This window comes from Trematomus bernacchii, unplaced genomic scaffold (assembly GCF_902827165.1).
Source record: "Trematomus bernacchii unplaced genomic scaffold, fTreBer1.1, whole genome shotgun sequence".
Lineage (NCBI taxonomy): Eukaryota > Metazoa > Chordata > Actinopteri > Perciformes > Nototheniidae > Trematomus > Trematomus bernacchii.
The window spans coordinates 7630389-7657698 of record NW_022987828.1 but is presented as its reverse complement, the minus strand read 5'-3'; the positions used below and the strand labels follow the sequence as shown (position 1 = coordinate 7657698).

General features: G+C 41.7%; 1 protein-coding gene across 1 annotated transcript; it reads right to left on the bottom strand.

Moving 5' to 3' along the window:
* Positions 1 to 1146: 1146 nt before the first annotated feature.
* On the bottom strand, positions 1147 to 13446 carry sfrp5 (secreted frizzled-related protein 5). Its single transcript, XM_034152481.1, has 3 exons — positions 12406 to 13446; positions 5845 to 5922; positions 1147 to 2737 (listed from the first exon to the last, which is right to left on the bottom strand). The coding sequence occupies exons 1-3, from the start codon at positions 12962 to 12964 to the stop codon at positions 2409 to 2411; spliced, it is 966 nt and encodes a 321-aa protein (XP_034008372.1). The 5' UTR covers positions 12965 to 13446; the 3' UTR covers positions 1147 to 2408.
* Between the last annotated feature and the right edge of the window lie 13864 nt (positions 13447 to 27310).

Here is a 27310-nt window from a genome sequence, read left to right as displayed (position 1 = left end):
TTGTGTGTGTTTTTACCACATGTATGTCACTGGTCCCTCATCAGGCCCTTATTAACTCCAGTGACCTTTGAGGAGGTGCTGATGGGTGCTTGTGGGACCCAGCCAACATTCTCCCCGATCTCCTTTTTCACCTTCCCTCTTTTTTGTCTCCCTCCACTTGAGTCTACTGAATTACCACATCTTGTCTTAGCTGCTCTTCGTTTTCACTAAGCTGTGTATAATATACTGCAACAGAGCTGTTTCAACCCTGGTCCGCATGTTCCAACAGAAACTACTCCACCTGTATGGAATTTAAGTGTTTAACTCTGTGTTTATCGTCTTTGATTGCTCTTAGAGAATTGGAAGTTTCGAAGTTTCCAATAAATGCGGACCTGTCCAACACGTGTCTACCCATAATGCCTTTCCCTTTCTGTCATTCCACGGTCTACAGGCAAAGTGTGTACTATCTCCACAATCAGCTGGAAATAGGTCATTACTCTACTGGCGTTCACGATTCGAGCCGTCTCCAAAAGTCTTCCCATTTCGGAAAATATGGACGGAAGACAAAAATCATACAATGTCACAATTGATCCATCTTGTATTTTGGAGCCCTTATATGCCAACTATTTTTAAATTGCATTGACTGAGTTATGTGAGCGTCTGGAGTGATTAGGGTCTGGGTGGTTTTGATCAAGTTGGTCGGTTACATTGCAGCCTGCTGTCCGTCTGCGTCACCCCTTTACTCTTTCACATTAAAACACAGGGCTTTTATTGCCCTGGCTTTCTGTAAAACTGTGTTTTCTGTTAACCTTTTTATTCCCTGGGAAATGAGAAATGAAGGTGCGGGGCAGGCTTATTGCACTCTCACAGTCCTTATGTACCCTCAATGTAATGTTCTAAACCTAGATGGAAACCTATTCAAGTAAATTAAAATGTTCATTCGTATTAATTGTTTATAAGAAAAAGTGTGTTTTTCTAATGTTCTAACTTTGGCTTGCTGGATTTAGAAATGGCAGTTTAAAAAAAATAGAGAAAAAGAGTAAGAAAGCACCTAAAGTATGCACAAAGTATGCACTTTCTTGTGCAAACATTCTTTCAGGAAGTCAAAGAAACATGGATGAGCACATGGTTAAATCATAATGATAAAGAAATGAGGTCAAAGGAATATTCTTTATAAAAATTTCAAATATATTTTATTCATTTACTTTTTTTTTGTAAAACAAAGATGTCTTTCAGTAACATAACTACTTACAGGTTAACTGATTAGAAAATATTGTCATAGTTAAATGTTCATCTTTTATTGCTACGGCAACAGTGAATTCAGGTGCTATGTCTGTATGGATGATTCCTGTCTTCACACAATAGAAGTTTAACTGAAGAAAATTTTAAAAAGTACAAAACAAATAAACATTTAAAGAGCGATAGTGAAAAACAGTACCAGAGACTTATCAACCCAACATTGTTGGTTCTGTCCAGAGTCTCTTTCTCTCTCTTTCTTTACCACTTGTTTTCAGGAAGATGTCTTCTCTACTTTAACCTCATTCTCTCTCCAATTGAAAAGCAAGAATATTCAAGTTTCCCTCTTTCAGGCCACATAAGCGTTGCTGTACAAAGTCAGTGGAAGCATCCTCCAGTCCGCCAGTCTTCCTTGCTCCATCTGTCTTCTTTCCCGGCAGGGATAAAAGAAAAAAAGCCCGATTTCTAATCATCTAGTATTCGTCTGAATTACCTACTTTTTACATTATTACAACACAGTTTAGCTGATCATCTATATGTCTCTGCTTTGATGTTATTCCTGGGAGCTTTGTGCCCAATTGCACAGCCGCCTTGTACTGTAGTGTATCATTTCTCTCTTTTTACACTGAAACAAACCCTGCCTTCCCACTGAACTCCCTTAGTCTATACTTATTACATTATCGAACATGTTTTCCCTCCAATAGTTGCCTCAAATCTTTCGTTTTCCATTTTTTAATGCAGCTGTCTTGATTAAGTTGCTGTTGGATATCACACAAGTGATTCTGTCTTCTATATTGGAATAGGAAAGTAGAATTGTCAAGGAATATATTTATTGAATCACAGGGGATCTAAAATGTCTGTTGTTCCTTGGGAAATAAAATTACATCACCCAAATTATTATACAATCTGTGGTTACTTTGGGTTTTTTATGATGTGATTGGAGCTGCAGAGTGTGCAGCTTTTTTCCCTCTCCAACATTAACATGTCTGAATCATCTAAGCAGATCAGGACGATCCCCTTGACAACCTGATTCAAGTTAAAGCTGAGAAAATAAAAGCTTGGCTGCCCTACGACCTCTTGTAGGACTATTTGTCAGACTGTTAAGAGATTTTCCAGGGATTTGGGGGTCAGGAACGCAGAATTAGATTCTATGTGGGTGAAATGTGTGATTGTAGATTGTGCTGCAAGCCGCCTCACTGGAAGACAGTGTGATAGGTGGGACACTGATGGGACTTCATGTACTTGATGGCGAATTTGAGCTCCTTGCTTTTCTTGTCCCACTTGTGAATGGACATGAGCAGCAGTTGCTGGTCCACTTTGCGACCCATGATGAGGAAGTTGGTGCTCAGGCTGTCCAGCTGGGCGCACGGGCAGTTGGCTCCATTCTTGATGTACAGGGTCAGCTTCTTCAGGTCCTTTTTCCTTAGCACGCCCTGCTTCAACACTTTCTTCTTCTTCTGTGCTGCAATCAGCTTCCGGTCGCCCTTTTCCTTCTTCACCTCCTTGATTTTCATCTTGAGGGCTAAGGGAGAAGATATAGGCATATTTAAACTCTTTATTTTATCCTATAAAACAGATATTTACACCTAGACGCTGTTAATGTGTCACTCTGACTTAAACGTTCATTCCTACTGTGAGCAGCTGTGACATTTCTTCCTCCTGCAGACCAGCACTGAGTCCTGTGCTGCGCCAAAGAAGCAGCTATTTTACACCTCTCCTGAGTATCATAACTTAAACTCTCCAGCAGCATATAAAAAGTGTATCCTGTGTGTGCATGTGTGTGTGTGTGTGTGTGTCCAACTTGGGGAAAACTCATAAATGAAAAGGAAGACATGTTTTTCAAGTTACAACCTCCTTTTTACGAAGCAAGTTCATGTCAAGTCTTGAGCCCTTGAGAGTAAGTCTAAGTTACAAGTCTTCATTAAGTTAAGATGATAGTTTTTTACTTGATTTGACCATGTCAAAGATTGGGACCTGCATGTTTTTGCTTTCAAGACTTAAGGTAAATCTCTAGGAAGTTAGATTTGAATGAGGCAAGACTCTCTGCAATCAAGTTCAGGTCAAGAGTAAAGAAAAGTCAAAGTCTAAAGCTCTGCAATGTTATCATCCTTTGTTGTCCATACTCGCTTGTCTCTATCATTTTCTATGTAACACTCACTCTGTAGTCAGTTTTTCGTTCTAATGCTCCTCTACTGAGAAATTGTGCTCACGGTCCTGTAATTATAAATCAAAATATACAACACAGATCAACTCTGTTTTTACAATATGCAGAGTTTAAATACGGCATACTTCAGTGTATCAACTTAATGAAGTTCCAACTCCTATCTCCTGCTGTCTCATGTTTATAGACTTACCATGTGAAAGATTAAAATTGAACTGCCAAGCATGAAAGAGGAATTCTCTGGGTGAACATTTTGACAGGTGAAATTAATCATTTGCCGTGCAAAGGCACCGGGTCGGTATGAAGCATCGCTACAGTATGTACCCTACCCAAGCCTGCTGGAAGATCGCCATTTCGCTTCTTGCCTGCATAAACATCCCTTGGTACACTCTGTTACGTATACACAGTACAGGCGAAGCGATAGCATGTTCAAAAAGGAATGCGTGTGTTGAGTTGCCTTTCATCCGCATCCTAATTCACATCCAGCTCTTTCACTGAGGGCATGTGTTTGTTTGCGTGCCTCAGAGTGTGTATGTTTTTGTGAATGAATGCATTCATGTTCACATGTGTGTTCAGTAAAGATAGAAAAGATAAAATAATTTCACTCCCTGCTTCACTTTGAATGCCAACTCATAATAAGTATTAAGTGATGCAGCTGGCTCACTTTGCAACCTGGCCAGTATCCTAGTGACAAGCTGTGCCCACATATTTATACAAACATACCGTTTTTTAAAGTGAGCACATTTCCATAGAGGAAGAAGGAGTGAGAAGTGTTCTGTCATTTTGAGCAGACGCAGGTTTTCCGGAGCAACCTCCACTTCCAACCAGGTGTTGGTTTCATGTCCGTGCCCTGCCAGACTCACATCGTACTGGTTTGCAGGATGGTACATCATGGAATGTGGAGGGATCAGATATCAAAAGTAGACTGTAATAAAACGCGGAGTATAAACTCCTCCCAAGGCGAACATTGTTCTTAAGATGAATAGGCAACACCATTCATAAGGCATGAGATCAAGCTGCAATCTGCTATCGCCCTATAGAATAACATTGTGGAGTCATTCTTGCCTTGATCTCCAGATCCATACGTCATGGCTATCTTGACTTCTCTACTCATCCTCATGCACTCGCATACATTAATAGCCAATAAAATGTCTGTCTTTGGCTCGCTATCTGCTTCCACAACTACATGTATTTCATTTTAATCAACAGAAAGAATCTTATCCATGAAAAACACCCTCATGATGGAAGATTGAGATATCTAATCCAGAAATCAATCAGGAAAAAAAAATCTGTGATTCGGTAGTCATGATAAATGATGGGGATGAGCCTACAGTTTGTTTTGGCTGCAGCAATGAGCACACACATAAATGTAGTGGTTGGATGTGATTTTTTAGGCTTTGATTAATTTATCATTCAAAATGGGTCGAGTTGTGTCTATTAAGGTCATTTCATAGGTGTGGGTGAAACCTGAACTTTGCTTCTAAATACCAGTCTGGCCCAGTTTCATTTTTAATTTCTCTACTCTCACTAATCTGTTCGGAAACATAAGCCATGTTCTTCAGTCTCCCAAGGTTATGAGTTTTTTCATCACCATTTCCAGTTCATTGCTCAGAATCTTATGACCAGAGAAACAGAGAGCAGTATATCATTAACTCTAAAGACTGGGGAAGTAGTCCATGCAAGCAGAAATTCAGCCGCTGTGGAGTACGATGAGCCAAAATCCTCCATGAGCAAAAATAATGGAATAATTATGTTCTGGCTTTGTGTGCTGGTCATTACTGTGGAGGAACTGGAATGTGAGAAAGTAGAAAGATAAAATGACGTTGAATGGACATCAGGGACTGGAATCTGTTATAGAAGAGGGGTTATGATAGCAGAGGGAATAGTTCAAAATGAATGGTTGTTCTGCACTCATTTTTGACTGTTTTCTACAAACACCTGCAAACATATGGTGTATGTGGTTTATCAGGAGAGATTGAAACATAAATATATAAAGAAAATAAAACCCAATTGTTATTTTTTAAGGATATATTTATTTCATGTTGATACATAGAATAATACGGCTTTGTAAAGACATGATGCTTGTGTCCTCTATTAGGGTACCTTTAAGTGTTGATTGTACCAGCGTCAGTGTCATTTCATTCTTTTTAAACGAAGGCTCTTCAAAGGTTTATTTTAGTACTGAAGAACTGTTAGTTACCTTTTTTACTGTTGATAAATAGTTGTATGTGTTATTAGAATACTGGTGTTTAAGTAGATGTGTAATTTACTTAAATTAAAAGCCAAAATCAACCTGTAGATTACGTTCCGTACTTAAAGGAGAGAAAGTTGCAGTATCATTTACAATATACGCTCATTTTCAGCATTCAGTCAGTATTTGCTGAAGTTTTTTTAACTACCCTATTCCTGTATTCTCTACTGTATGTGACCACACAAGCAGCTCTCAGTCTTTAGTTGATGGTACTTACCAAAGTCACTGGCGCAGTAATGCTCCATGATGTTGTCTGCTTTCATCTCATTGTCACACGGCGGGCACACCTTTGACACTGAGGGGGACAGAGAAAAATGATGTTTCATTAGCAACTACACACATCTCATATAGTCATTTTAAGGCAAGATTAGCTAATATCTAAGGGCTGAGTTGAGGTCAGTGCTAGTCAAGTGAAACGAAAGCCGTGTCGGTATGAAATCATTAAGCCCCGAGCACTTTTGAGGCACTTACTTGCAGCCCCCCTCCTCATGTCAGAGGCTATTTGCTGCAGAGCGAATACACAGTCCAGCAAGCTGACTGATGTTTGCCCTGCAATTACACCGGACAAAATGTTTTTATTCTGGCCCTTGTATATTTTGGTGGTGCAGGCGTGGGCTTGGCTGTGCAGAAAGGTAAACGCTGCTGCTGCCGCTGAACACGGTGAAAAGTGATTCAGTATACAGAGCCAGCTCCTAGGCCACACAGCAACCACACATTGTGAAACAGCAAGAGGAAACCAAAGCAACAACTTCAGTTTATTTTTATCTCGAAATGTATGGTCATGGCTGCTTTGCTCTAAAGCATGTTTAGCTTCTCTAACTTTGATTTAGAACTTGATTGTTGTTATTGTGCACTCATGCAACTTATGAGAGAAGTGCAGGCCCTACATTAAGTCTTTTTGTTTGTTTACAGCAAAATCCTGTTTGTTTCTACAGCAGAAAATAGACAGAATATGCTTTAAAATATGATAAATAATCCTGACATTTTGACCTAATCATATATTCTCACCAATGCCACACAAGAACTTGCTTCCAAGCCAGTGGCGTAACAAGGTTGTGATTGGCCCCGGTGCAAATATTGTTATATAAAAAAAATATCTCTCTTATACCTCAATTTCTTCAATCTCAGACACACAAAACTCACATAAAATGCCTCAAACTGCCTTGCAATTTTCTCCAAAGGCTTTTCAATAGAAGCTATTATTATGACAATTACTACATAACCTCCATGTAATCCTTGTAGTGCTGGTTGTTGCTGTACACAGCTAATATCAGTCAACTTATCCACAAAACCGAGCCTTGAGCCAATCGAGAGAACACGCTATAATATTAGAAATGGCCAGGGAGAGAAGGATGTGGAGTAGAAATCTTCCCCTCACCACATGCATACACATATTTGGAAAGTCTGCTTATAGGGGAGTTACATTTTTCTATTGCTCACTCACCGCAATATCCAAAATATGTTGAGATTTCTCCCCCCTTCCTGTTTTTTCCTGTGTGTCTCACACTTATAAACACACACAGGATAATCCTAGCACAGTCCAGCAGCGACCCCTGGGTTAAAAGTCAGGGTTCAAAGGTTATCACCCCAGCCCAAACCCCAGCGTCTGGGCAGATAATGAGAGGGGTCATAGTTGAGCATGCTTCACTGCTCAGGGTCGTGGGGAGGTGAACCCCCTAACCGCCACTGAGTGTATGGCTGTGTAAGCGCTTGTATGGAGGGAGTTGAACCGTGTTCTTGTAGAGTATCTGCCAGTTTTTCCTTCTCTGAGGTTTCCCATGCATTCACAGGCGGGACCTACCTACAGGGTCAGACCTCTTAATTGTCTGGTGCTGACATGAAGACTGGGACAAGAGCACGGAAACACACGCACACACGCGTTTTGATAGATGCCAAAACTCTAGATTTGTCTGTTTTGAATGATTCCCTTGAAGCTGTTACTTCTTATTCAGACTCCACGGTAATTCATTCTGGTTTCACAGGGGTGGTATGTTGGCAGGAGGCCCAGCCGCGTGGATGCCAGAGCATGTGTCAGGAGAAAGCAGCCCTTCCATGAAACTTAGTTGAGCTTGGACAGAAAACCACCATTTGGATGCCGCTGAGAAATCAATTAAGCGACGACTGCCCTCATCACGTTCTGCTCTCCGTCGGGGGAACCACCGTCATGTTCTAATGGGAATCACTGCTGCGTGGATTTATTTCCTGGACTAATTTCTACTCAGCAAATATTTTGACATTAGGTCATTCATGTATTTTGCCATCATCTCAAAGCAGTTTAGGATTTTTTGCGCCATGTGATTGAGAATCCGAGAAGTATGCTCTTGCCTTGGTTGACTTTGGACGTGACTATGTCTGTGTGCTGCTTTTCGTCATGCTGCGTGCTGGGTTATAGACTTCATCGCCCAAGCTTAAATATTTCCATTCCCAGTGCCGAGTGTTATAATATTGTCTCTCAGAGCTGACGTTCTAGAAGAGGTTGGGAGTGGATGATTTTGGGTAGGAGGAAAGGATGATGGGAGCAGTGCGAGTAGGGAGGTGGTCTGTTGGAAAGCCTGCTGGTAATCTTCAAACAGCAAGCCAGAGTAGCAATGACGTACGGCAAGAGGCCAGTAATTTAAGTGCAAAACTTCACTTTCTCCATTTCAGTCTCCATCCTCTGCTGTGTCTGTTTTTGTTATCCTCTCTTGCACATTGAATTGTATTCCACCTTAATATTTATTTTAATAATATAACTTGTTCTTAATGTGAAAAGTCATGTATCAAATAATGACATACTTTTGGAATAGAAGGCCCCATAAACAGTGAACAGCTTTGACCTCCAAAAACAACACAAAACCATGATAATATAATAATGCTAATTTTCTTGTAATTAGTTAATAACATTTCCTGTAAATATCTGTTTTCTTTTCAATGACCTAAAACGCAGCTTGGTGTGGACAAAAGGCCAACACACTGTTGAAAAGCTATGTCTGCAGAATTCCCCGTATAGGTGTGGACACAGTTTAAAGAGTAAAAACATCTTGACACCATTTGTCATAACATGACATTTAAGAATCCTTCTCATTCATCTCAAAGAGTCTCTTTGAAATACCAACACTGTAAATCACATTTTATGTTTGCAACATTTCCTATAGCGTAAAATAAATGGTATAGCCTGTATGTTAGTTACAGTAAGCTTCCTCTCAATTTGTCTCTGACTCTTTCTCTCCAACATACACACACATATCTTCCCACCATCCATGATCAGATCTAACAATATTGTCATCCGATCCCCTGCCGTGTATTCTGCCTCATCCCCTGCAGCCAGAGCATCACAGCCACTTTTATGGGAATAACGTTCCATTTAAAGTATGTGCGGGTCACTATCTCATGCCTCATTTGGGCCCTTTAAGTTACGAGCAGCAACACTTATGACATAAAACGGTACTGTGCCGGAGATGAAATGCAGCGTGTGATTTATGTCGGAGGTCCTAACATCTGTTTAAATGCGGCATGCAGACGGACAGAGGAGGACTTAAATATGGCCCACAGGCAGCCCCCGGGGCCTCTAAAACACAGCATGCTCCTTGCATCTGTAGGAATCCTATACAGAGGAGAAAATACATTCTCAAAAGGCCGAGGCAGTCTTCCATGCACAGAGCATTGGATCACATTTTCCTTTTCATATAGCAGCCAGGGCCACATGAGTAGCGCCCATTGTGCTGCTGGGGACCTGACAGTGCTGCCTGTCTCCTTTAGCACGGTTGTAACTTACACTAGCCGCATCAATGAGTACGGCGAGGACAGACAATATCTTTCACACCATGCAATTTCAACGACTTTCACTGGACAACGTGCATATTGTCTTGAAGAGCAATTTCTGTGGAAACGTGCTATTTGAGTTATGGAGTTTACCCTATGCACTTAAACCCGGTGCAGAATTCTCCCTTCGCCTATCACACCTGTTGATTTGCTGATGCTGACAGAGGCTAAAGGCAGCATCATTAAATAAGGTGGAGTTGATGGGTGGCAATAACTGTGCTCTGCCCGACAGACTGAGATCAGTTGGCCTTTTTTCTCCCTGGATGTCTGTGCCCTCCTGTCAGCAGTCTGCCTGTCTTTGCTGCTATAATACCTACAGACTTGTGTGTCACATAATCACACCCCATGGGCCCCCGTTACACAAACACATGCCAAAAATCATCCGCAGATACAACCTGAGCTCAGGTGGTGATGGTGTTCCTCTCAGTTTTGGCTATGACAGAAAGGTGGAAAGTGAATCTGACTATGTACTGTTAGTTTCCACAGGAGCCCTCGAACCGTGCTATATCATGTAATTGCAGAATAGCTCGGATAACATCAGGGCCTCCTGGAGAGGCAGAGCAGCATAAGAACACTTAACTCCTGTGATTGATCCAACTCCCAAAGATTCAACCGGATTAACACAAGAGTCCTCATGTGATCCTGTGTAAGGGGAATCAGCATGTCCATTAAGCATTTCCAGAAAACTCACTCTTAGAAACAACTCTTAGCTGTAATTCCTTTTTTATTATTGCTGGCTCTGTGTGTGTGTGTGTGTGTGTGTGTGTGTGTGTGTGTGTGTGTGTGTGTGTGTGTGTGTGTTTTGAAGCCAACAGTTTGTCCTCGGATGGCCTCATCGGCACATCTGAGAATCTCTGTTTCTTAAAAAAAAAAATCAGTGAGCCTTTGGGCTAGAAGAGATATGGTTTCACTCTCAGTTTCAAACACACACTCACAAACACACTATCAAATGTAATTGTTAAACTACCCTAGTATTATCCTTTTGTATCTATTCTTTAAACATTTAATTCAACATCTTTTTTCTATATGCATAAAAATGCTTGACAGCAAAGAGCCCTTTCCATATTTGCAGTGATCTCGCACCATCTCTGTGTAATCTATACACATCCGAACATTATTTGATTGGATAGGATCGACAAACAGTTGCCTGTTTCAGGAGGTGACAGATGAAGTTTAAGCCGCCTCCTTCTCAGGGAGCATGTAAGAGAATGAGTTATGGCTCTGCAAAGCCAAAGTGTCACATAGTTGATACTCCTCCTACAAAAACAGAACAGCCATTTTCCCTAATGGAATAAGTCAGCCCTGCATGAATTCATGAGGGTCCAGATAAAACTTTTTATCAGAGTAGATAATTAGATATCGGCTTGCTGCAAACATGATAAAAAGCAAAGATAAGTCACCGAACTTATGATTTACTAGACTAAAATGATGTTTTGGCATTATTTGCTTTCATTTTTATCGCTTCAGAAAATCACTATAATGCATCAAGTTAAGGAAACTACTTTTAAGATACAAAAATACAGGAAGATGTCAATCAAAGTAGATATAAAAGGTGATAAATGGTTAAAGGCAAGAAGTGAAATAATGAGAATAATAAACCGTTTTCCTTTGAGTCCTTATTGAAAGCCGAGAGGTAGACACTTTTTGAGCTGCAGGAAGCAGCTTTTCTCCTATTCTACACTCGGTCTGCCTCTCCTTACTCTCCCCGCTTCCCTCTCCTTTCACTCCTCTCCATTCTCCCTCTCAGGGACAATCAGACTTAAGCCATTCCCATTCTCTGCCTGCCTCTCTTGTCCTGTCATGTCCACTAATTAGTGGGAGCTCAGTAATTGGCCTTCTAGCTAATTGGCCTGCTGGCTGCCAGACCCAACAAAGGCCTAGCAGGCTGGGACACAGTGGGGACTGTCCCACTCCACTGTCTAAAGACTCTCATCAACTCCCTCTCTGCCTCTCAGCTCCGACTGCTTTTGTGAATAGGCTGCTTGAGTAGTGGTGGTTCATACACACACATGCACACACCCTTTTCTCTCTATTTCGTTCCCAGATCACTATTGGCACATATGCAGTTTCTTTCTTGTTTCCTGTGAAAAATGTTATATTTTTCAAATTTTTCGTGAATCAAATCTTAGTATAATGTCTCTTCTAATTTTTGTCTCATCTTGGGTTATTTTTTCTCATTTATTGACGCTCCGCAGACCAGCTTGTGAGTTGCATGCCTGACCGCTTTGAAATAAGACATTCTCCATTCAATCAGTGGTTAGATTGATTGATTGGCTGTCGTTGGATGTCTGCTGATAAACGTGTGTGTCTGTATGCATGTGTCACCTTTTCAGCTAAAGTGTGTTTAACATCACAGTCCATTCATCTTAACTCGGTGATCGATCTGGCTGTCGGAGTCTCTCAGTCTCGTGTCTCTCTCTCTCAGCCTGTCTGTGTCCGGCCTGAGGCGTATGCAGATGACAGAAGCCGGCCTCCACCGTCCACTTACTCAGAACTTTCCCCTGTAGCCTTTCGCTGCTCCTGTCTCCTCCCAGACTCTGCATAGTCTCTCACTGAAACTCTCATCTGTCATCCTTGTAGCGCAGTCAGCCTCACAGCCGTTTTCGGGCTCTCGCTATTTCTGACTCTGCAGGCTCCTAAACACTCATCTGTCTTAGAAATGTTGTCGGTCGGAATTCTGGAAGTTACAATGCAGAGACTAACTGCAAGTCATGTTACAGCAGTAATTGAATACAATTGTTACATGTTTAACCCTTTTAAATCACTTGTTAATGTGTGTATTTATATTGCTTTCTTCAATCCGCGTATCATACCTGATAAAAATCACAAGCTAACATTTTACCTGCTGTTAAAGCATTAATTTCACTTTCTGAAACTATTGAGGACTGTTGTGTGTGTGTAGATAATTATTTATGTGAGCATGCTTGAATGAGTGTGTGTGCGTTAGAGTTGGTGTATGTGTACATAGCTGCCCTACCTGGTGGCTGGGTGGCCTGGTTCCCAGTGAACTGCATGGGGATGCAGAGGTCGTTATCAATGGGGAACTTATCACAGGTCAGCATCTCCGGCCAGGGGAAGCCGTAGGTCTCCATCACCGGAGCACAGCTGTCCCTCACGGCCTCACACAGCGAGCGGCAGGGATAGATGGGTCTGTCCAGGCACACGGGTGCAAACAGCGAGCACAGGAACACCTGGGTGTCAGCATGGCACCGTTTGGCCAGGAGGGGCACCCAGCTGCCCGCCTGCTGCTTGACCTCTGGCATGGTCTCGTGGTCCAGGAGGTTGGGCAGCCTCATCTTCTTGTAGCCCACGTTGTGGCACAGGCGCAGGTCAGCTGGTATGTCCACACACTGGGGCTGCTTGGTGTAGAAGCGGCCATTGTGGAAGTTGTCCGACTGCCAGCTGTAATAGTCGTACTCGTCTGCGGCTGAGACGGTGAGGAGCAGGAGGAGGAGGGAGAAGAGTGACAGGCCCAGTGCCAAGCTGGAGAAGCCCTGGGTTAATGCCCACCTGGGGCTCTTTTGTCCATGTGCCATCTCTCTCTCAGCCCAAACCAACAATTGAAGAAGGTTGTATCCAAAGTCTCCAAAGCGAAGATAAAATGCAGAGCAGAGAGGAACAAGTGGGGCAGGCGTACAAGCTGTAATCCCTTTTTTTTGTCCTTAGTATGATCGCCGTGGATTGAAAACAAAGTGTTTAATTCCCTTCTTCCCTGGAGAGTCAGCCCTCTAAGCCTCCCTGAACACCTCCCTGTGTGTGTGTATGTGAGCCTCAGGTAGTGCAGTGGGGAGGCAGCAGTCAAGGAAGGGTGAGCACTCAAGTAGGACTGCTGGTTTTCTAACTTTCCCTGTTCACAATTTCTCACTCTCTCCTTTCCTCTCCCTCTCTTGGAACTGTCTCCAGCCCTGCTCTGCTCTGCTCTCTGTCTATCAGTCTGTAGCTGTAATGAGGACTACCTTAGGTTTTAAGAGGCAGTGGTAGCTGCTCTCTGCGGCTGCCTGCCCCCTAGCAAGCTCCCAGACCACTCACCTTCCCACTGGCCTCCCCTGCACTCAGTCACAACAGCCTCATCCAATCACAGCCTTGGGGGAGGCTCTCCCCATAACACTCCTCCTACCCCTTGTTCTCAACAAAACCCCTCCTCTACAACAAGTTAACATGAGTGAGAGAGAGAGAGAATTTTAGTTGATTCATCTCTCTAATATGCACAAGATTATTTGGTCAAATACACACCCACAAATACTCATAGCAGATATTGTCAGCCTCTTACTCATTCTGTTATGAACGTTCTAGCTGTCTTACATTTACTCATCAGAGGTTCATTGAGCTGCACAATGCCCCACATAACAATTGATGTCTGCTTGCCATTCAAGCCTGCTCACTTAATTATTGCACAAAACAGTCTGGCGTAATGGTCTTCTGCTGGCATTCAAAGTGAAGAAACATACGTTCACACACACACAGTCACGCTCAAGTACAGATATAAGTGCAAGGAATCCAGGGGAAGAGAGGGAATAAAGTGGGTGGGAAAGTGTTCCATGGAGGTTACTTGGTGTGGTTTGTGTAGCTACAGGTGGCTAGGTGGGTTACCCGCGCTATGGTAGTTATGCTAATGTGTATGTTAGCTGTGAATAGAGGCACGCTGTCTCTCTGTCTCTTTCTATCAGTGCCACTTACACTGTGAGGTCCTTGGCCTTGGCAGCAAATTCACATTCAGATTCAAAGAGCAGGATGTGGGATCGCTGCCTCACATGGAGGGTGTTCTTGAATCTTGCATTTGATCTGGTCGCGCTTTAATGCTTTTGCTCATGTGAATAGTCTGTAAATGCAGGTTCATACAAATGATAGAAAAGTGTTTGTTTGCTGGTGCAAGCTGACATTTTATCCTGATTCAGAAAGATTGTTAGGAGACTGAATCTGCGGCTGGATACTGCTGACACTTGATATGAAGTAATTCATTCTTCAGATGTTTTGATTATTATTATCTGTATGTGGCAGTACAAACAAGGAGACAAGGAACGTGCATGTGAGAGTGTGTTTTGCAAACAGTCAGAGGTGTACTTGGATGAGAGTCAGGGACAGTATTGTTCTTCGCCCGGAGCTTAGAAGATAACATTCCAGAAACAGCAGTCAGTCTATAAAATCTAATTCAATAAGATGAAATCAAATAGATAAGAATGTGGTTCAATATCAGAAACATCAATAACACCCTCCACATTATCCAAGCACCCACATAGTTTATCTTGACCAGCCTTATTTCTAAATCCAGGGGATTGTGAATAAGGTTACTGCAAAAAAATGTTTCCATGAGAATGGAGTTGAACATGTTTCAACCTTATCTTCCCGAGCTACAGCTCCGATCCCTGTTGACTCGTTGGTGTATTGCAGACACCGTGGAGTGATTTTTCTGGGAATCGAAAAGCTGCCAGTAGAAAAAACAAGCTCAGTCTTCTCTTGGAGCAGCTCTCATAACCTGCAATGTGGACAGATGAGATGGCAGTGAGCTGAAGTCACCCCTAAAATAGCGTCACCATTACTAAAAGCATCGTTGATTGCTTATAAGGAACTGTTTTGGTTTGATAAATGTATAGCCAAAGCTAACGGACTACATTTTTTCTCTTCCATCACTCTGCTCCTGCTCTCATTCTGTTATGTTATTCATGGATAGAAATCACCAAGCTAACCTTTGCACCACAGCTAATCAATATAACTAACAGCTAATAATCTATGGACCTTACTCTTTCCGGAAGGTGTGGTGAGATTGTCTTGTGCACACCTCACTATCTCAGTGATTTATTTTGTATCCACATTAGTTCAGTGGTGACCTAATTTAGGACTGCTAGCGTTTCCTCTTGACACATGCACAGTGTACTGCCTTCAAGTCGCTAACAAAAGTGTCTTTCATGGTAATCAATCAACAATGGTTGTCAATCAACAATGGTTGTCTCCTCTTGTTCTCCTTCCCCTTACTGGCCCCTGTGGCCACCGGCCAATCAATTCCACTCTCCAGTTTCCAGCTCTCTGATTGGTCGAGGACTATAAGATTAGGTCCAGCCTGTATTGTTGGGCCTAAAGGTTTAGCATGGTTTGAAAAGAGTGTCTCAGCAATTGTGTGTGTGTCTGTGTGTGTGTGTGTGTGTGTGTAGATTGTGCTGGGTACTGGTGGTTGTGAGTGTGTCAGGGAGATTCTAAAGAGGAAAGGCTGGAGGGTGTGGGTGAGGTGGCCAGACGCCCAAATATGCCCTCCAAGCAGAGTTTGAATTCCAAACCACACAAGAAGATGAAGTGGAGGATGTGAATGTCCGCATGTTGCTGGTCTTTCTGTGACAGAACTAGTTCACAAACTGCAGAAAGTACAGGAAATGTCTTATTTTAAACTAATATAATTCTAAATGTTTTACTTGCTGCTCAGAAATCTATTATTTTTACTCAAGTCAGAGTAAATAAAACTTGACAGTCACTGAATTGTTGCTTGGATCCATTGTATAGTACAAATACTTTTTAAAGAAATCCAATGTATTCAAAGATTAGCATGGAGTACACACATTTAAAACCCAAAGTAGAGGCATCTATGCAAAGAAATGTATCTCCATTGTCATCCAAGAAAATGTATACATTGTGAAGGAGGCTTTGTCTACCCAGTAACAGGTTTTATCTATGAGTTAACCCCCCACCCCCTCACCACACACAGACTTCCCACACTTGCGAAGCAACAATAGGGATTTCCTTGCAAACTGTCAAAACATGTGTGAAACACAGAGACCAGTGTCTCCCATACATACCTTATGTTTCTCTCACTCATTATTTGTCTTTTTCTCACGAAAACACACACATTGGTCCAACACTTATTGCTGCAAAACCAACAGTTTTATTCAAGGCAAAGAGCATATTACTTTATATTACCATCTTCAGTTACACATGAAGATTTGTATTGTCATGGTGAAGATTCTTAATTCAGTTAGAAACACCTAGAGTCAATCCAACAGTGACCCAAGCAAAAACTCTTATACAGTATAAAACTGTTACATTTAACAGTTCTAGTTCTCAAACTCAGCTGTATAATCTACAAAATCTGAAATGTCGTATGCAATCCATGAGCGATTACGGCTTGTTGGGTAATCTGCTCCCCTTATCCTGATTGTTTGCAAACAATGTTAGCAGGGTCAGTCAGTCCACATCCTTCGGTGGATAAAAAGCCTGCATGGGCAGACACACAAACAAACACAATTAATCAGCAGGGAGCTTTAGTTCTCAGAGAATGTCACAGACTTGCATAAAAACTGGCTGCGTGTGTGCCACCAGGAAATATCAGGCTTATATGGTATGACTGATTTCTGCCTTAGTTCAGCTTGTTCACAGAGCCTTATGTCAGGAATGACTTCGTCAGTTGGGACTATTGCACGTAGTTGTTGAAATGTGATGAAATAATGTTGGAAGACTTTAGCACCACACAGTCACATAGTGTTAAACCCGTAGATGCCTGTCACAGCGGTCAGTGGTGAAGAGATATGCTGACAAGTGTTTGCTCTCTCCTGTCTTTGACCTTCTTGTCTACAAATTTAACTTTCACCTCAAGTATTTTTTTTTGCCTGATACTTTGTGTCTCTTTCCATCCTCACTTCTGCTTCTCTCGTTCCAGCTTAGGATGCTTTTCCCTTGGACGTCAGGGCTAACACACAGAAGGTACATTCAGGCACACAATCAGACAATGTGACAATTTCTCCTCCCTCTGACACACACGCACACACACACACACACACACACACACACACACACACACACACACACACACACACACACACACACACACACACACACACACACACACACACACACACACCCCTCCACTGTCAACTTAAACCTTTGCAACTGGCTTCAGCTTCCCCCAATCAGACTCTTTGTAAAGACGCTTTGACCAGATCACTGTCATGGAGCCCAATGTAAAGAGACAGAGGAGATAAAGGAACACCCAAACTGGGGTGAGGGATTTTTTTTTTAAACATATACTTGTGTGTGTTTTATGTGTGTGGTTTTCAGTAAAAACATTTGAGTGATGGGGGACCCTCTCTAAATCACACATACAAACACAAGCAGTAGCATATTGTGCCAGAAATGATGGCCCTTGTCAGCATTTTGGGTAAAACTTGCTACCACGGTGTGAGAATTCACACAATTGGTACATTTGTGTGAGCGTGAGCCAGTTGCACATCCAGTTCAATATACCAGCATGGAAACATTTTGTTTCTAACTGGGTTTTTTTTAGTGTCGGTTTCAGCTTCGTCAGACAGCTTATTTAAAGCAGCACACGTCCAGTGTTTGATCTTGGGATCTCAATTTCGTCGTGTGTGGACAGATGCACGTACTTTACAGGAAATGAGATGCGAGAGGAGAACGAGAGAAGGTGAAAAAGGTTAAACGAACAATCCAAAACCCCTGAAGAAAATTATTTTTCACATTAAATCCACTTTACTTGGATTAAAATGGAAACTCTTATTGAATGATTTCACTAACTTAATTACAAACTGGACCAAGTCGATAGTAACCTTTCCCACTTGATGTTTCTACTATTTGACTGTGTATTTTTTAAGAAAATTGGATAGGATCAGTTTAAAGTGTGGGATTTAATTTAGTTTTGAAGATTCAACACAGGCTCAGTTAGTGCCAGGCAGAGAAACCGGGCTGTACTGTAATAGTTTATTTGGATGGAGTGAACCTAAAGTAATGCTTAGAGAACCACAGGTCAGGCTGAGGCCCTGCATTTCCAGCTACATTCATATAATTGGAGATGAAGAATAAATAAATGTGGCGCTTTTTGAAACGCCAATTTATTTAAATAAAGGATGTCGACTGTTTTGAAGCTTACCAGGTTCCTCTTTGACCTCATCCGCTTGACTCACAATCTGTGTGTGAGCTACTGTAAAGCTGCGTGTTTTAGCACAGCTCTTAGTCTTTGGTGTTGTTCCAAGTGTGGCTGTTTGTAATATGAGCCCAAGTGTGAGTGAGTTTAGGCCGTTACTGCAAGATCTCCTGTGATTTATGAGCCGTGGACTTGGTTGTTAAACACTCTCCCGTCACTTGATCTGTTTTCTGTTTATGTGTGCGTTATCAATCCATCTGCTTGTCTTTTCGGCATAAGCAATTTTTCCTCTTCACACTGTGTGTGTGTGTGTGTGTGTGTGTGTGTGTGTGTGTGTGTGTGTGTGTGTGTGTGTGTGTGTGTGTGTGTGTGTGTGTGTGTGTGTGTGTGTGTGTGTGTGTGTGTGTGTGTGTGTGTGTGTGTGTGTGTGTGTGTGTGGTGTGTGTGTGTGTGTGTGTGTGTGTGTGTGTGTGTGTGTGTGTGTGTGTGTGTGTGTGTGTGTGTGTGTGTGTGTGTGTGTGTGTGTGTGTGTTATCCGCTTGTCTCTGTAATGGCCAGGGTCATCAGTTAAGGATCAGACATCACCTCTGTTAAGAAATAGGGAGATAGGAGTTTAAACAAACGGTGAGGGATTTCTTCCATATCTCAGTGAAAGATCGCGTGATAACATTTTTGGCTGATGGGAGAAAAGGTCTTGGCATTAATGTCAGCCTTCAGCAGTCATTATTTTAAAACATTAAGGAAGGTCTCCCACTGGCCTTCTGAAAGCCAAACATATATCACTGTTTAAAATAAATGTTTAGTATTTTAGATTTGCTGATTGTCCTGAGATGTATAGTCATATCTGTGGTCCTAGCCTGCTCTTCCACGGCAACAATCTTAATCTGCATCTGATATAAAACAGCTAATGGTTGAAATTAGTTCCATGTGATATAACAAACGTTTAGCATGACTCAACCAAGTATTCATCGCATGGATTCCTGTTACATCACCCTTGGAAATGATCTGATACATTGACCATGCCAGTGGCATTGTGAAATTGCATATTTCCATATCTCCTGAGTAGTTTGTCATTTAAACTGGCATCTGGAGAGCAGCCCTCACAAGGTTATTTTCAAAAACCTTTCACATTTATCAATGTGAACAATGCTGAAACAAAGTTAAAAACAAGAGCGTTACAGCTCTTTTTATGGTGCCATCTCAATAAAGTTCAGCACGTCTCAAGTCATCAGTTTTATGGACACATTGACGGCACTCAGGGTTTTTCAGTTCAAGATGACGGTGAAAGAAGTTACATTTGATGAAAATCAAACACTAAGTCTGTCATATCTCAATCAGACAAATCGCAAGTTTAGTTAAAGCACATTATTTTTAACCTATTCTTATTCAGCATTTATAGGCAGCAAATAAACCATCAATAAATAAAACACTTTTAACATTCTTAAGGTGTTTTTTTATCCAAAGAAGCTTAAAATAACAAGTACATTGAAACTCAAGGGCAAGGAGTGAGAACAGGATGTCATCTTAAGATATAAATAGTGTTGTCTATTCACAGGCTTTTATAAGCGGTGTATAACAGTTAAGGAATCTTTCAAAACACACTTGCTCCATGATGTATTTATAAATCCATAGTCTTACCTTTTGTTATCAAAAGTGTCAACACATTTCTTATATGAAAAATGTCTATTGTGTGAATATTTGAAATATAATGCATATTAGTTGGACACTGTGGGATTAAAGCTGGGATTAATTCATGAATTATGTTCTTCCATGGCTACAAATGTACTGTATATTTGAGCTGTCCTTGAGCTAAGCACATAATTGGAGCTGTTGGACGGCTGCAGTACAAGTGAACAGGGCACAGCTGAAAGAATGTGACATATTGCATAACACCATGAGTCCAGAGCAAACTCTGCCCAGATAAATGAAAGCAAGAACAAACAAGTTAATTGTTAAGTACAATGGTGCTTTCATTAAAGCAGCGGGCAGACATGCTACTGTACTGTGTTAATGGAAGAACAGCAGTCTCACTTTGGCAGCGAGGCGGCTGTTCCAAACCACTTCATCTGTCCTCTTCCAGTCTGGTTACCATACACCTATGCTAGTTTTGGACAACACAAACTTTGGAATAGGGAAAGCATAATTCTCTCCCCTCTCTCTCGCTTACTCACTGTTTCTCTGTGTGTCTCTCTCATGCACATTTACCCCACACATACCATTTTGCACAGATGAAAAATGTCAAGGGCGGACCACCTGGCTATTCCATGCATGGTCAGAGGAAAATCTTCCCGTTTTCATCAATGTGTGCAGTGTGCAGAGCGTGCTCTGTCCCACTCACATATCACATCCATTAGACAGGCATGCGTTGGGCCAACTCCAGGGCAGTGCCTGCTGCTCCGCTCACTGAAGTCCCATTCAAGGTAATCTACACCAACCCAACCAATTTCACAGGTGCAAAAATGTGTAACAAGGAGAACTTGAAACATTATTGCGCTCAGATGATCTTTGGGCGGATTCAGCAGCGCGGAAAGGTCTTTTTTACAAGCCCAATAGCTGCTGGAGTATGAAAGAGCAATAAAGTACATCAAGGGTTCTTAAACTCTTTCCACTCAATGACCAGACTCACCTCCCATTCAGATATTCTGCTGTCATACTGTATAGGAGCCTGCAACACACAGAAGTGCATGTTATTACATGATTCAATATATATTGATATGCAATAAAGCAATAGCATTTGAATGTTCAAAAATGTTGTGACTCATGCTGCTCATACTTTTCTGTGGGTACACACAGACACACACAGAGAGACTAGAGTCTAGTATTTTCCTTTCCCCCATTATATTTTTGATCTACATCATGGGTGACCTGAATAAGTCAGGAACACAAAGAACGACCACCTCAAACCTAATGGAAACAATTTAGCTTGGCAAGAAAGTCTGTGTTTTTGCATGCTTCAGAATGTTTCACTGTGCATGTAGTGCCATGTATGTGCGTTGATCTAACATGACCCCAGAGTGAATGATAATCCCTCCCCGCAGTCAGCTAAGTCACAGTGTGTAAAGAGTGTGAAAGGGCTGCTGGCTGTAATGTGTACGAGGTTGTAAACAAAGGTGATAAAACAACAGAATTCAACAGCAGAAACAGACCCGCGCCGCAGATCATACAAACTAAGCTGTTTCTTGATGTCATTATAATAAAGCTTTTATTGTGTTGTTGATGGCATTTCCCAGACAATAGTTTCAGAACGTCTCTCCCGCCCTCCCTCCCTCCCTCTCTCTCTCTCTCGCTCTCTGTGCCTTGTCATTTTAAATTAGCAAGCTAAACTCTGTACTTAATGTAATTAATCTAAATCCCTCCAGATGGGAATGGTTTTAGTTTAATTTACTACAAGGAAGAGCTATTAGACGCTGTATCCTTTGGGTCTTTTCTGTCATTCTCTCTTCCTTTTTAGTTACAGTACGTGTAAGTAAGTACAGTAAGTGTCTTTCTTGTGACAGCAGATTTGAGGACATGCTTTGAGTTACAAGACAGCTGTTTCCTCCCTCCATCCTTTAGGTCCACTTTCCGTGCTGACAGATTCTCCTTCTGTCCTTTTCTTCAGATGCTGAAGCGATCTCTTTACCGTTCTCTTCACCTTCATCCCCTGGCCCCATCCTTTCTTGATTGTCTCGACGTCCATGTTCATTTCCCAGGTCAGTGTTCTGATTAATCCTGCAGTCTGGTTGCACTTTGTACCATTTCACAGTTATCATTTCCAGAAAATAGAGTCCTCCCTTCCTGCTGTCAAGATGTATGTATGTATGTTTTTTTATTGAACTAGTTGTTTCCATTGGATGCGGTATATTATTCATCAGCCATGGAACTGTGGAGCTATAAACATACGGAAACCACTTGGTCATGTCTTTATAAAATGTCATACGCTCAGACCTAAATATACCCATTAATAAATCACGTCTCTCCCTGGAAACAAACCAGAGATACATTTGAATATGGGTTCAGTTTTTGGTTTATTTTAGAGTTGCACATACTAAAAAAGAGTATTCAATTCTGACAGATGTCTGGAAAACTTCATCGATTAGATTGATCATCGCTGCTCGAGCATTCATCTCTATAAAAACTCATTCTTTCACTCCAGACCTTTTGAAGTGGAGTCTTGGCAGAACCCCTGCACAGCTACAGAACCACATCCAATAACCTCTTTTCATATACTGCAAAAATCACTGACAAATGTATTACAGTCCTTCTTTGCTTCCACGTGAAATGGTTTAACCACTCCACAGTTTGTATGCATAATCCTGCTCTTCTGGTCCATACAATGCAAACCATCTTTTCTGACACTGTGCTGGCAAAACATTTGAGCACAAATCTGTCACTATACTTCCACTCCTTGTACTCCCACTCCCTCTGTGGTCTCACCTCTCTTTACCTCCTTTTACTCCCCGGAAAAATATCTAATATATTCCTGCTAATGGCTGACACGAGTGCTCTAGTTTGTCTCCATCGCTGTTGGAGGTAAAGCTCATGTTTCTTTGAGTCAGACAACAGGAGAAAGTGTCATTTCCTGAGTTTAAGGTGGGCTCTTAAAAAAATATGGAATTTGCTCTCATAGTTTGGAAAATAACGGATTGATTAAACATACTCAAGCCAAAGAATTCTGTGGGGCTAACCTTTGTAGCTCGCTGGGTAAACCCTGGCACAAGTTTTGGATCCTCATTATAGAGATGAATACGGCATTCTAAAAAAGTGAAAACAAATGTCTAGGATGATCACAAGACGTAGGGAGTGACAGGCGAAGACATGACATGGTGTAATTAGACGAAGCGAGGCTGGGGAATTGATGATGATACACATGTGCTGCTACACACACACACACACAGCTACACACACATTGCTGTAATTAGCAGCATTTCGGCGCTTGGCTCTTCCCTGTTATTCCCGGGCCAGAGCTCGGCACAGGGCAGGAAGGCTGTCTGAGTGAGGAAAGCACTAAACACTTCAAAGCAGCAGAGGACTGGCAGAGACAGCGAGATGACTGCAGAGAGGGAGAGGCAGCACACGAGGAGACACTAAGGGAAGAAGAATATATCTAAAGAGCATTCAGGAAGGGGAAGAAGGAGAGACAGCAGAAAGTGAATGTGATGCATGCTGAAACTATTATCATGCGTCCTTACATTTGACTCTGATGATGTTCATATGATTACGGGAAGCTACAGGGAGAATTATTCCTGTCTGAGTAGACAGGCTTTTTATGATAAGAAATGTATGAAATCCCTATATATGTTAATGTCCGTTCCTCCTGTGTCGCCTGTCCCTTTCACACACTCACCCACCTCAGCTCCTCTGATGAAGCTCAAATAATGAAGCCAGTGTTTCTGCTCTGTGTTGTTGCTTCCAAGTATCTGTGATATTAGAAAGCCATCCGGTATGTGGGTGTTTGTCGGTGTTCTCATGTGAATTATTTTGTGTGTATTTATTTAATTCCCGTATGCTCACAAGCTTGATGTTGTTTATAATGAGGCTTGACATTCACTAGTGCAGCTGGAGCCCATTATTTATTTTCTTTTTTAAATCCTGCAAGCTGTTTAAGTGCTTGTCACCTTCAGTTCACAGTTTTGTTATTTTAGATAAAAGGTGCATGAGTCTTTATCTAACCTTAAAGGTAGGGTAGGTAAGTTTGAGAAACCGGCTCGAGATCGCTAGAATTTGAAAATACACAACCGGAGAAAATCTGCCACTTCCTTACAGAGCCCCTCCTCCAACACACACGAACGCGCACATGACCAATGAGGGCACGAGATAAGTTTGTGCACAGATGGAAGGCTGACAGGCAGGTAGGCCATCCAGTTATTTTAGCCGGGCCAGCTAAAATGATTGGTCGTGCTTTTTACAGTATTACGGCTTCCACAGATGACATTTTTTTATGGATTTTTTGTCAAAGCACTTAAGATATTCATTGCTATCGGGATGGTAAGAGCATTCCATGGAATATAACAAAAAGTGTATCTCGAGCCGGTTTCTCAAACGTACCTACCCCACCTTTAACCCTGACTGAATTGATAAGAGCGTCCTCAATGTCTCTCCATGCAGGTGTTAAACAGAACTAAAGTCAAAATCTATCATCCCAAGTTCCTTTCAAAGGAAATAACAAAAGTGCTCTCATTCATCAAAAAAAAGAAGTCGGTATTCTTGGCTCCCATGCTCTGTCTTGTTTCCCCTTAAATGTTCAAAATGTAGGTTTTGATTAAATCATTAAAACATTAATTGTGGCACCGAAACAGCAGATGGTGTTTTATTCAAAACAGGCTAAAACAATCCGTTTGGAAGTATTGGGTTCCTTCTGCATGTTTGCCCAGATAGCATAATATAAGCCCTTCTGTTCTTTCAGTTATTAGTCTCAAGTTCTGCTTTCTATGTTTCTCATTTCCCAAACTCTGAAGCGAGGAAAAAGAATTACAGATATATCAGATAATCAATCACTGATGGAGTTTCTCTTTATCTGAACAGTTCTTTAAACAAACACTCTAACCACAGCTCTAAATATTAGTGTTGCTCGAAGGAAAAGGGATACACTTGTGTTTATTGTTCTCCATTTCGAAATATTATTCATATTCATTACTCTACGCTTAATTGTGGATGTCCACAAGAGGGAGCAGTGGACACAGTTGATCTTTGGCTTACCTGTCCTGCTTTAAGGTGTGACTCTTTTTTACACACAAAATGACTTTGATATATCTGAAAAAATGGAAAGGATATACTTTAACCTGCCAGAAAGTTACCATCGTGCCTGGCGCTTTATCAGCTAATGGACTGTGTTTGAACATTAAATCAGGGAAACCGATGTGCACAGTATGTAAACAGTGCAATATCATACCTGCCTTTACTAGATGCTGAGGAGGTGATTGCTGCTGATGTACAGTTGGATGCCGGCCCGTATCATCGGCCCTCCGGACTCTCGCCATCTGAACACAGGAAACCAGCTTCATCTAACTTTCTACTGTGGACTCCACCGGCTTGTTCTGTACTTCAACCACAGCGAGAAATAAGCTTCCCAACCGCCTGAAATTCTGCCTTCACTGTGGGCCACACCAAGGAACACCATGGCATACGGCCCGGACCCTCACTTTCATTTGTGATTACAGATATTTCCTTATGCTAAGAGTGTGAGCGGTGTTACTGTCGGATTTAATGTAGGAGACGTGCATTAGTCTGTTTCTCTGCAACCTGATTACTTGCAATTATGAGGCTCTTTAAGTCAAAGGAACATTACAGTGACATCAAATATCTTCTATCAGCTGTACACCTGGTGTTTCTTGTCGCATTAGTCCTCATTCAAAAAGAGCTTCACTGTAAACAAACTACAGACTAATAACTGGCAGGCTGCCTTCCTGAATGTTTGATGGAATAAATGCATTTGAATCTGTGCAGAAAGCTGGCTGCTAAAAGCAGATTCATAGCCAAACTTTGAGGGGGGATTTTTTTCGTGTATCTTTTTCTTTTCTTTCCCCTGACAGGCTCATTTTTCTTGTCTCAGTAGGACGACTGCTGGTGGTGGTGTCATTACGCTCCACTACATTACAGAGCACTCTATCATGGGGCTCAATCCAACAGCTTTCACACTCGTTGCTGTCAGTAGCACTGACAGGGCTTCACTGTGCCGAGGCCTGAAAGCTCATAAATTGTGTATGTTTAACAAGTCAACCTTTTGTGTTTGGAGTCTCACTGTTTGCTGTGTGCGCTGCCAACATTTTTCTGAGCCCCCTACCAGGACAGGAGCCTGATGTATGCAGAATGCTTTAAAGCCACAAATGTCATCGCCTCAATGAGACTCTTTTATTTCAGTTTTGATGTCCTCCGCTCACCCCAGCATCCATTTAAGATGGACTGAACATCGGAGTCTTTAAACTCAAAACCAACTATTATGCAAGAAGAATAGTGTTCTCTCCCTCTCCCCCTCTCTCCCTCTCTCCCCTCCCCTTCCTGTCAGTGAAGACTAATGTGGCGTCATGTGCCTCCTGGCAGGACACTCTCTCTTTATTATTGGAACAAGGCCTTTCTCCCTGTCATGTTTCACCTCTGTGAGTGGGGCTGCATGTGTATGTTTGTGTATCTGAATCATTGACTCATCATAATCAATACTGCTGAGCATTATTTTGGTAAGTATATCAGCAGGCAAACATTTTAGATGAAATGTGTATAAAACTGAATTAAGCTCTATATAGAAATGATTTATAAGGGCTTTTAATCTGTAAAATCATTGTACAGAAAAGTGATAAGGGAAACCATTTGTTGATACAGTAACATTGTAGCAAGCTGTGTTTTGTAGGTCTATGTTTTTCTCCACCTTAGTATTTTTTCTAACTATTTATGATGTCCTTCTTCTCAACCAGAAATACAGCACCAAAATCCAAAACACTTGAAATATGGAGTTCATGCAAGTACTTTTTTGATATTGCAGTATATAAACATTGTAGAAATGTTGAAAAGCAAATTTAGCAGAACCCTTGATTACCACTTATAAGCTTAAGAATCCTCTAACAAACACATGAAATCACGTCACTGCATTAAAACACTTCATATGGCTTTTTGTGAGCCCGTGGCTGCTGTTTAATTATGATGCAGAGCTGCTTTGATGCTGGGCTCAGAGGGACGTCGGTGTTGCGTCTGATCAAACAGAAGTACACAAGAAAAGACAGCGCAGACACAAAGCATTTATTTTAGTTCTTAGGGCTCCAATCAAACATTGCTAAAAACAGACAAGACAGAAACATTGTTAAGTCACAGGGCAACAGAGAAAGTTAACTCTGATTATTCATAAGTGTAATTCCACTGCAATAGGGAACATTTTTAAATGGAAAAAAAACCCTCATGCTTCAGTCATAACCTTTATTTTTGGTACTTTTTATTTTTACAAGACACAGTAGCAGGTGTTAAGGTGAGGGAAACCATGGCAACAAAGCAGACATATACGTGTATGTAAGGCAGCGTGCTGTGAGTTCCACTCGCTCAGGGGGAAGCTATGTGAGCA

Excerpts from the sequence above, each read along its gene's own strand:
- sfrp5 (XM_034152481.1), bottom strand. The coding sequence starts at position 12,964 with ATGGCACATGGACAAAAGAGCCCCAGGTGGGCATTAACCCAGGGCTTC. Across the intron at positions 5,923-12,405 it reads CCAGGCCACCCAGCCACCAG|TGTCAAAGGTGTGCCCGCCG; the intron begins GTAGGGCAGCTA and ends TGTCCCCCTCAG. Across the intron at positions 2,738-5,844 it reads TTACTGCGCCAGTGACTTTG|CCCTCAAGATGAAAATCAAG; the intron begins GTAAGTACCATC and ends CTTCTCCCTTAG.